The sequence below is a fragment of the Calidris pugnax genome, unplaced genomic scaffold (assembly GCF_001431845.1).
Source record: "Calidris pugnax isolate Ruff unplaced genomic scaffold, ASM143184v1 scaffold94, whole genome shotgun sequence".
NCBI classification, from domain to species: domain Eukaryota; kingdom Metazoa; phylum Chordata; class Aves; order Charadriiformes; family Scolopacidae; genus Calidris; species Calidris pugnax.
The window spans coordinates 716,900-727,901 of NW_015090822.1; the positions used below are offsets into that span (position 1 = coordinate 716,900).

Genomic DNA, 11,002 nt, shown 5'->3' on the forward strand with positions numbered 1-11,002 from the left:
CTGTCCCCTTGCCCCCACCTCCTGCAGTCCCTGCACCGTGGGGATCCCGGTGCTGAGGGGTGGGGGAGAGAATGGTGGCCTGATGTGCCCAGTTACGGGTCACAACCTTCTCTGGGCTGCCCAGTATCTCTCATCTTTTCCTCTTGCACTTAGTTGTGTTTCATGGTATTCCCCTGCCTCTGCAAGCCGAGGGCTGTGTTATGGGTACGTGTTGCACAGAAAGGCTCTCGGCTCACTTGGGTCCTTCGGCATCTTCATCAAGACCAGAGTGACTTTGCATCCAAGCCTAAACCCTTGATCTATTTGCTCTTTATCCCTGTGCCAATTGCAGATTGGGAACTTTGGGGATCTGTTTGTTGGTCTTGCCAAGCAGATGCCTGGTGGGACAGAAGTGCCTCTGGTCCTGCTGATGTGCCCGTAGCTGCAGCGGTCAGGAGAGAGGGATTAATGGACCTGCAGGTGCAGCACCGAGTCCTGCCCCGCTGCTTGGCCTGGGAAGGTTCCCCTCATCTCCTGATCTCTTGGGCATCTTCTCTAATCCAGCAGTGATGGAGCTGCTGTTTTGTTTTTAAATAAGCAACAGCCCTTGATTAGCCCTGGATGTCTGTGCAGCTTTGAGATGGCAACCAAAATCCTTTGCGAGGTTGTTTTCTGATCTGTGCTGTACTCACTCCTGCTTCTGGCAGCTCGTGTGGGAGGAAATGTGCACCAGCAGTGGCAGAGCTCTCGTTTCTCACCGCTGAAGGTGACCAAAAATGTCTTACTTGTCAGTTAGGAAATCACTTTAAGGAGATCAGTGTAATGAGATTCTGAAGCCATATGGCAGTGGAATTAGTGCCTTCTAGTGCAGGCACTGCCTGCTGGAATTGTAGCAGGGCTGGGTGCCGCCAGTAATTGCAAGAGCAGAGAGTTTTTTTTCCCTCTGCTCATTCCTTTAGCTCCTTGGGGCTTAAAACAATGCCTGGGATGTAGCCCTTTATTAAAAAAGGAGGAGGGAATCCTGGTCTGCTTTTTATTAGTTGGAAGAGAATAAATGGAAGTTAATGGAAAAGACTGGTTTCTGCTTCCCAGCTGAGCAGTGGAAGGGATGTTACCTGTAATGGCACTAAGTGTGCTCTGGGAATAAACCCTCACGTCAAGCTGCTGAAATGCCTTGTGGCTTAGCAGATTGATGATGGGGATGGTGGGGAAGGCAGAAAGAAGGTCATGGAGGTATCTGCAAAAGGAATAGTGTGTTTCAGCCTAGCTAGCAAAGAATAGTTCAAATGGCAGATAAAACATCACATTAAAAATAGGAAAATGTGAAACTGGAGATTCAAGAATAGAATATTGATTTTCTATTATTTTTTTTCCTTAGGCTTCTATGTATATCAATCTTGAGAGCAGCACTGAATTTAGATTACTGATTTCTCAGCCGTGTAGAATGCTGCCCACACGTGCGGGGAGCTGCTGCTCTTCATGAATAAATAAGGCATCTCTTGCTGATCTCACTGGGGTGGGTTTTTTGTTGTTGTTAAACCATTTGTGGATGGGAGAGACAATTTTTGAATCTCATCTACTAGACTTTCTTGATGGTTCTTACCAGGCTGTGTTGGAAAAGGGATTTCTATTTTCCCTTGATTATTTCAATGACTGTGTGGAGTAAGTTCCAAACGGGGAGTGTTTTACAATATTTTCTAGCTGCCTCCTTTCCACCTGCAGCAGAAGCAGACCTCTCTGCCTCCATCCTCTGGCACAGAAATGCTGTTCCCAAACTCAATTCTCAACTCTTCCCAAGAAATTACATCTACTGTGCTCAGCATAATTGAGATCCAGTGTGTTTGTTGTGGCTTTCGTGCTTAACAGTGATACCAACCACTGGAGCATTGCTTTTTGGGGCAGAAGCATATTTTTTTCATGAGAAGATAGATGGGGCTTAAACTGATTTAACTGAGTTGACTTTAAACTTGTGGCAATCCTCTGGCCATACAGTAATAACGGCAAGCGCCTTCCAGCAAGCTCCAATTCCAGGGTCAACTGAGATTTCTAATGAAATTAGGAGCTAGTGCAGTTCCTCGGGCTGTTTTGGTTAATGGCATCTCAGGATATTTGGGTGCTTGGTTGGTTTTTGTTTGGGGTTTTGGTGATTTGTGTTTGTTTTTTCTTCATTTCTGATGACACTTTCTTACATATATTTACTTGCTTATTCATTGACAGACCAACCCAGATGATGTTGCTAGGCAATGCTGGCAATTCAGGAGCTGAAAATGTCCTCTTCCTTAGCTTTCCCAAACATTTCTCTATGGCAGTGGTACCCCAGGCATCAGAGATGTGTGTTTAGCACACATCCGTTTAGTAACGGATCCCTGTTTCCTAGGGAAAGACTGAGGCTTAGATGACTTTAGGTGGTTTCCCTGGTGGGTGCTGTGGCTACCTGTGCTTCAGAAGCTCATGCCTAGGGCACATTTTTTCTTGCATCCCACTTCCAGCATCAAGTCTCCCCCTTGGAACAGAGCGTCTCACAGATCCTCCTGTTGCTAAGCCACATGGATACCGGTGGGAACAGCGTCTGCAGGGGATGATGGCAGATTGAAGGGTATTGTCACTCCTGCTGGGCTCTCCCCCATTGTATATCTATACAATAGATGTGTGTATCTATACAATAGGTGTGCAAGGCTGAAGTGCAGTTATTCTGTATATGTCAGACATAGACAGGAACATCTTATCAGAAAAGCTTATTTTCCGTGGTACATCATGTTTGCCTGTGTGTGGAAGGACAACTTGAGCCCCTGTACTGAAAGAGAAGAGGATGGAAGAAAGGCTTCAAGATAAAGCTGCTGGGTTATGCTTCTAGTTTTCTTATCTCATGATGACAGTTTTCTACAAATTAATTCTGCTTTTTGTGCCCCTGCTTTCCCTATCTGCAAAATATTGCTGTCCCCTGGGGATTTCTCTAAGGAAGCTCTAATAAATATTTTACAAATGCTAATTAATCAGGTCACCCAACAGCTGAGTACATGATTGTCCTCACTCTGCAGGCAGGGTTTTGGCAAAGAGCAAGAGGGTGAGCAGCTTTGTGCCATGCAGCAAATTTGGGGAGGAAGGGAGCACGAATCTTCTAAGAGTGGAGATCCCCTTTATAGCTTCCTTTCATCCAAAGGAGAGGTCCTGAGACTCTCTGCTTCCCAGGTCTGGTGGCTGTTGTACTGCACGGGGGTCTGTGGGTGCTGGGTGAGGGAGCTGGAGCAGCTGCTGTGGAGTGAGGAGGAACTGGGGCTGAGCTGACTCCTGTGTCCTCTGTTCATGCCTGTCCATCTAGATATTCACCACTTTAGTAATGGCATTCATCTGAGGCTTTTGTCTCCTGGGCATCTTTATCCTGTCTTTGTGTCCATTCTCTAATTTGTATTAATTAGGCTTCTCCTTTCCCACTCCACGTCTAGGGCTGAGCTGTGATCCGAGAGGGCCATGAGCCCTGGATGCAAGTATGTCAAGTGCCAGGAGGGGTTAGTGCTTGGGGCAGAGGAAGGCAAAGACTCTTGGGGTCTGTGCTCGGGTCCCTGCAGTTGAGCCCTGGGCTGCAGCTCAGCCCTGGTTCCTGCTGCACTCTGTGTGCTGTCACCAGGGCTGGCCTTGAGCCCCCTCACACATCTCCTGTGTGAGGGGTGGGGAGAAGCCCTCCCACCCCAGGGAAGGCTCCTTTTAATGTCACCCCCCCAGGGCTGTGTGCTCTCTGCTCTCAGCTCCCCAGGTACTAGTTTCTTCTCAGGGCCCTCTGATCAGTGATTCATATTACAGAAATTGTTAAAATGGGAAAAAAGTCAACTTAAATCTGCAGCACCTTCTGGAGAGAGATTTCTAAATGTATCTTTTGGATCTGTCAATTTGGGGTCAGATCGATGGATCCAACTTCTTTTTTAAAAATTTAGGGTTGGGGGTTGCACAGCCAGCAGGACGTGTCTGCCAGCAATACTTCCCTTCTGTCCTCCATTTGCTCCTCTGTTGGCTGAGATGCTCAGATCCTGGGAGCAGGGACTGCACAGCAGCAGAGGGCTTCTCCCTACAGCTGCAGCCTCCCGGTGCCACTGCCAGACATATGAGTAATTGGTTGAGCAGCTCTGCAGAGCAGTCTCCTTGCACCGTCCGAGCTGAAATGCAGAAGTAAAACAATCCATTCTCAGTGATGAAGAATCATAAAATCACAAGCTCTAAAGGGACCAACAATCGTGAAGGAGAACCTTTTCTGTGAAGACAACTGGCATGCTCTTTAAGAGACGTTCTGTGATCTTGCAACGTGCCTCTGGGATCTCTCTTCATTGTGGCTTATGAGATAGCTTTAAATTAATGATAAGGAAGCCATTCAGGGCATGGGCTGTGCTGAGGTTCACAGCTTCCATTCTGAACGAGAGAATAAAGTAAACTGATATTGAAAACAAGGAGGGAGAAACAAACACAGTCAGTAAGCCTATAAAAGTCTTAGCCAATTGCAATGGCGAACATCCTGCTGGCGAGGGTGACCTTGGATGAACTAAGTGGGATAAAGTCACCAGCCTGGACTGACGGCTGAAGAATCAGGCTGGATTCCAGCAAACAGAGAGCAGATTCCTGACGAGAGCCTCCTGAGCTGTGGCGATGGCTTCTCGGTGTCGGAAATGTGGACAACAGGTGCCCAGGAACCCACCCTTCACGGCCGTCCGGATAACAGAAGGGGAGATGCAGTCTTACCATGATTTTATAGGAGGATGCATTAGACTGGAGCGCATGGCAAAGAGAGGTACGTGCAGCATCTTTAAAAGAAATAGCATCTTCTCTTAGTGGCAGCTGCGTTGCATTCCTAGGAGATTTGCAAAAAGAGAGTGTTGGTTTTTTTTCTAATGCTTTCTCTGAGGATTCAGTGGCAAATAAAGACAACTGGCTGGATTTGGATGTTAACGCAGGTGTGAGTGCATCATTTGCCTTGGATGCATATTTCTGGGATGTTTGCAGTGATTTGACCTAGAGGAGGTTAAAATGAACGCTAGGCTCCTTCTGAGTAAATGTTTCTTTCACTCGGGATGGGCACTGAGGTTTCTGTCTGTGTCTGGAGCAGGTATTTGCTGCACATGTAAAGTACCTTTTTGAAGTGACTGTGAGGAGATGGGGCAGTGGGTGTCATGACCCAGCTGACCCTCTCACCCTCTGCTCCCAAATTACGGTGTAGAAGGTCAGTATCTTTCTCCCTGTAAAGATCCTGATTTCACTGTTTTCATAACAGAAACTCAGACTCTTGAGTTTTTTGTGCTGCGTGTGTCAGTCTGGCTGCAGGGCACTGCTCTACTCTCCGTGGGTTGCTGCTGAGATGCTGGTGTCCTGGCAGTGTGTGCTAATTGCATGTTAACTCTGAAGTGGAGTGATGGCAGCTGAAATCCAGGCTGTTGACTCTTTAGTCACATAGCAAGATTGCTGAATCATAGAACAGTTTTTCTCTGTGTTGTGTGAGAGGAAGATTAACCATGGAGCCCTTTGGCTGCATTTGCTCTGTTAACTTGAATAAATACTTAGCAAACCTGAAATCCAGAAACGTATAACATTTTCACTAACATATGACAAAAGGGTTCCCCAAAGCATGCAATATGATTGTACTTCCAAGTTGAATTGTTCATTATGATTTAATTAGATCTTCAGCAAATAGAGTGGCATTCAGCCTGGTAAATCGAGAATATTCTGCAGGAAAGGAGGTGGACCAGCAGCACTGCTTACAAACTGGGCTTTGGAGCAGCTCTTTAACAGAGCTCTAGTGCACAATGCCCGGGTTTGAAAGCTGCAAAGCCGGCCCATTGTACCTCTGCTTCTGTTGGCCACCTCCCCGTGCTGATTTCGGGCTCGGTGCCCACCTATGTGTGGTTGGATTTGACTGACCTCCGGGTGCTGGTGTCTCAGTTGCACTCTGTACCGGGGCGGTCTGAGCTCAGCCTGGCACGGCAGCAGTGCCTGCTGCTGGAGCAAGAGACACAATGGAATTAATTGAAGTTCCTTCCCTGCTCTTTGCTCAGGTGCTTCCAGGCAGCTCCCGCTCTGGGGGCAGAGCTCAGGCATCTGCTCTCCTTTCCCTTCCCGTAGGTAGGGAGGCGAAGACACTGGTAGGAGCTTTGCCATGGTTACTGTTCCCAGGGAAACACCTTCCCTGCCTCTCCTGTTGAGAGATGACCTGGCACAGTATTATGAGTGGAAATCCCTTGGAAGATCATTTTCTGCTAGAGAGCAGAGAGTGTGTCAGCTAGTCTGAGCCTGTTGCCATTTTGTGAGGCAGAATGCATCTTTGCTGCTCTTGTTTTTATTTCTAGCAAAGAGAGCCCAGCAGGGGCAGAAGTCAGGTTATTGCCAGGGACGAGGTGCCTTCAGAGCTGTGAGAATGCTCCAGTGACAGCTCGGCATGGGGTGACCATAGTAGAAGAGGGTGAAGGAGCTGGCAGGGTGGCAGAGGAATTCATAATGACAGCACTGCCTGGGTTCTTGTCTCCTGCTCTGAACTGACTCTGCCCTGTGCTCATGTCTTGGCCGTAGCTTTCTCATCGGTAAAATAGAAGTGGTGGGAATCACCTGCCTCCATAAATAGTGGATCCTGCTGGTGCAGCTATGGCTGTCCTTTGAAGGTGAGACCAGTTTCCCTTTGCAGTAGGTGCTGCAGAAGCACAGGGGAAGAGAGGTGGTCTGTCCCAGAGACCCTGGGCTCTGCCTGCCCCCTCTTGCTAGTCCTTTGCTACAAGCACTGGCCAACTCTAGGGGTGGAGGTGTCCCTTTTTCTCAGGCTGGCTCTGAACGTAGTGGCACTGCAGCATCGTGGGTGTCTGTGGCATGTTCTGACTTGGCTCCCACTTAGGGGCACCCTTTCTGCAATGTAAAGATGCAGCTGGAGCACCATTGAGGACTAATTGGCCAGTGCTAACTCAGTACTTCAGGCAGGCCAAAGTGGGGAGCTTTTTTCACATACAGACCATGTCTGTGGAGCCCGGCGAGTATTCTGTGACGGTTCTGTCTCTTGTAGTAAATACCATGCCTAGAAGAGATGGAGGGCACAGAGGTAACTGCAGCAGAACTAGAGGCCGGGGGGTTGCCATCTGGCTTGCAGTGGCCCACAGGTACCCTCCCTCTGATCCGGGGTACCCCGCAGCACGCCGTGCTGTGCCAAGCTCCTCCACTTCTGGATCATGCAAGTTCAAGGCTTCTTTTGAATCACTAGGAGTGGTTGAAAGTGTGGTTCGTGTAAAGAGATGGAAATAGTGAACGTTTATACAAAGGAGGTGTGAGGGGCAGTTGAAGGGCACTTTCCCAATGGCCGTGTGGTGACTGCTCAGAGCTCCCCAGCTCCCTGCGGCTGCTGTATGAGCTGGCCTAGGGGTTCTGGAGTCCCCTCTGGGCTCTGCTGGACAAATGGGGCTGGCTTGAGGACCTTGAGACTCTGGGAGCTGCAGCTCCAAGGTGCCATAACCAACAACCCCAGGAAAGGAGCCCCTGAAGCTGGGTGAGAAGCGTGGCAGGGCCTGCAGTCCAGAGCTGCTGCTCCCCGTGGTGCTCCTGGTTCCTCCCAGAAGAGATGCTGCAGCTGAAAGCCCAGCACAGCCTCTTGTTGTAAAATCCATCATTTGTGGACAGTGGTTCCTCTGCCTTTTCAGTGCTGACATGACTATTCATGTCACCCAGCTGCTAGTTCAAGCTTTTATGCTTGGGGACACCTCCTGCCAAAATGGACCCCTCTGTCCCCAGATGCTCTTAATTAGCCAGCCTTGTGATGATGCTGAGTCCTCCAATGGCACCACACAGCTATTGGGGCTTAACATGGGTGGATGAGCATTGGCTGATTAGACTGTGTTTCTGCGTGCTGGGGAGCTTGAGGCTGCATGCAAATTATACATTTTTAAGTGAGTAAATGTGTGGTTTTTATCTGTGCTCAAGGCTGGTGGCTGTGTAAAACAGGGTAATGAAGCTGCAGACACTGAGGACTGTTCACCTTATTGCTGAGGCTATTCAGGGTTTTGCTGTTGCTGCAAAACCAGGCAAGATCCTCTGTGCCAGCGGGATGGGAACAGAGTGTTTCTGATCCTGCCCTTCTGTGGGACACAGGGATGCTGCAGTTCTGCCTGTCCAGCAGTCATGGCACTTGTTCTGTCCTGGTGCTCTGTCTCTCTAACTGCTGGGAGTGAAAAGCAGCTCAGGGAGGAAAAGGGACTGAAGTGGTTTTAGAGCACTTAAGGATTTAAAGATCAAAGATGGCTTCCGTGGCACTACAGCAGAAGGAAGACCCATCTGTATGAGATCAGGCTGAAATTCTGTGGATTTCTGGGGGCTTCTTCACCTTCAGTAGTGAAATAAATGAGAAATGCTTTTCTTGCCTACACGGCTGACCTTTCTGCAAAGGCGATGGTTACTGGGGAAAGTGACTCTTTCATGTGAAGGCTGAGATGTGCCGTGGAAGTGGAAGGTATTTCTAACCCCCTGGAGACTCAGTCACAGTGCCTCCTCGTGCATTGCTCAGAATTTTTCTTGGTTTATTTGCATTCAGTATCTGTTCTGCTCTTTAATGTAAAATGCTACCTTGGGAACCTGGGATACTTTTTTTTTTTTCCATCTAGCTCTCACTGCAAAGAAAATAGCTAAAATAAAATACTCTGTTTTCTGTAGAGGTTTTCCCAAGAAAAAAAAAATCCTTATCTTAGATGCTGGTGTCTCTTTTCACCTGTTCCCATTGATATGCAGCCAGCTCTGCTGCTGTGAACAATGCTGAGCCCTGTTTACCTAATCAGAGAAGTCCAGAGAATGATGATGAAATTAGGGAAGGCATAGCTTGATTTCCATTTAAAAAGTGTTTTGAGAGATAAGTAGTGCTGAGAAGATCAAGAGAAGAAATTCTCAGAGGGCAGGTTATAGCAGGGGCCTTCTGGGTGTTTCTGTTTTTCCCTTCCTCCCACGACACCAGAGCAAGAAACGAGTCAGTGAAATGGAAAAGCATTAAACACGCCTAGACAGATTGCTGTAATTGGTGATGTTTTGTTAACTTGTGGGACTTATTACCACAAGATAATAGCTCACTTTGCTTTTTTTCTTTTTTTTTTTTTTGTTTTGTATTGACTAAATTGTAGTGTAAACTGTCTGGGGAGAAGATTTCAGGGGGAAATGGTGCTGAATGTGCCGGGAGGTTGGAGAGCATCTGTGTGGGGCTCTCGCCCTGGTTGTGCCCATGGAGTTTCTTCTCCCATTTCAGTCAGTTCTGCTGCTTCAAGCCCTGTTTAAAGACCCCCTCCTGCTGTGCTGGTGTGTCGCCCTGGTGTGCACATCAGGTTGCTGCTTTATTACCTGAATCTTGCTGTGGATTATCCTGCCCAGGGAGGCATCTAAGTCACGGACTCTCCTTCACCACCTGGTTGGTATCCAGTAGAATTACTGGTGCTCACTTATGAAGAATGATAACTAAAGCCCAGCTCCTGTATGGGAATATTTGGACTATGCCAGGTGCCTTACTGCCCAAATCCCTGATCCTATTAGTTCATTCTATTTCTCAAGGGGAAAAAAAAAAGTACAAATCCTCCAGGCTTTTACAACAGACAAGAATTATTGACCAAACATTTCTTTTTTTCACCTTTTTCTAAGCCAGGATGTCTCAGCAACCGTGTTGTGCATGGAGACAGTGCTTTACTCCTGTTCAGAGCCTGTTCCTGTGAGCCCTTACGCTGGGTGCTGAGTTCAGGCTGTCTGTCTGTCTGAGCTCCTGAGCCACCACCTTGACAGGGAATGCTGCTGGGGGGGCCTCCAAGGAGCAAGGGTCTGCACGGCTGAAGATCTAATTATGAAATTGGGATACTGTTAATTAGTAAGGCCACCCCCTGCTGGCATTGGGAAAAGCCAAGGGGAGATGGGAAGAGGTAAAAGGAATGGGATTCTCTGTTTTGTTTTCCCTTGACTTTACCACTAGACTCCATAAGGGACATCTGCCAGAGCAAGGATAAAACTGGGGGCAACTATCAAAGTTTTAACTCTGAGCTCCTGAGCCACCACCTTGACATGGAATGCTGCTGGGGGGGCCTCCAAGGAGCAAGGGTCTGCACGGCTGAAGATCTAATTATGAAATTGGGATACTGTTAATTAGTAAGGCCACCCCCTGCTGGCATTGGGAAAAGCCAAGGGGAGATGAGAAGAGGTAAAAGGAATGGGATTCTCTGTTTTGTTTTCCCTTGACTTTACCACTAGACTCCATAAGGGACATCTGCCAGAGCAAGGATAAAACTGGGGGCAACTATCAAAGTTTTAAATCAAAACCACAATAAGAGTCAATGGGCCGGAAATTAAAGTGAGAGCTTTGAAAGACAAGCCAATTTCTTTGTGTTAGGCCAGCGCCAGGGGAAGCGGTGGATTTCCAGTTGCCTGGAGTCCTTAACATAAGATTAAAGAGCTTTCTAAAATGCTGGTTTAATCCAATTTCTGTGAACTTCTTGTGTGCTCAACAAGTCAAACACAATGAACCTAGTGGTCCCCCCGGCCCTGCAGTGAAAGAATCTGGGGAAAACCATCTCTGGGTTCGAGGCACTTGGGACGAGCCATTCCTTGTGGTGCTTTTGGAGACCCAGACCCAGGGGGGTGAGAACATGGACATGGGGGGTCAGGTGCTGGGGTGGGGGGGGAAGTTACTTCAGTCAAACTGGGGTGTACTATAGCAACTGGGGATCAGGTCCCTGAAGGATTTATTTTTTAAAGTATTCTTCCATGTGTACTGCAGATGCTTACCAGTAACAAACCCAGAAACATCAGTAATGATGGCTGTTCCATATGCTGTTGCTGTGGGACAGTATTTGGGTAGTAAAGAACATTATTCCACTGAGGGAGATAAAACAGCCTTTTGAGCTCAGCAAAGGCATTTTATAGATGCACGCTGAAATTACCATTACTAATTATGCTAATGAAAAAAGGTCTGACACTTGTAAGTCTAGTTGATGGAACTGCAAGTGCTGTCTGAGGAGCTCTCCTTTGGGCGTGCGGTGGCCTGAGGGGAATG

General features: G+C 47.9%; 1 protein-coding gene across 6 annotated transcripts in view; it reads left to right on the forward strand.

Annotated features, from left to right (window-relative positions):
• The window catches only part of MCF2L2 (MCF.2 cell line derived transforming sequence-like 2), a 146,770-nt gene that overhangs the window by 15,577 nt on the left and 120,191 nt on the right, over positions 1-11,002 (forward strand). For 5 of the 6 annotated variants that reach the window (XM_014939880.1, XM_014939883.1, XM_014939885.1 and 2 more), the window contains exon 1: positions 4,101-4,753. The exons of the other annotated variant lie outside the window; for it this stretch is intronic. In XM_014939880.1, the coding sequence (XP_014795366.1) occupies positions 4,612-4,753 (142 nt within the window). In that variant the 5' untranslated portion in view covers positions 4,101-4,611. Of the gene's footprint in view, positions 1-4,100; positions 4,754-11,002 lie in introns of those variants that run through there. 6 annotated transcript variants of the gene reach the window in all.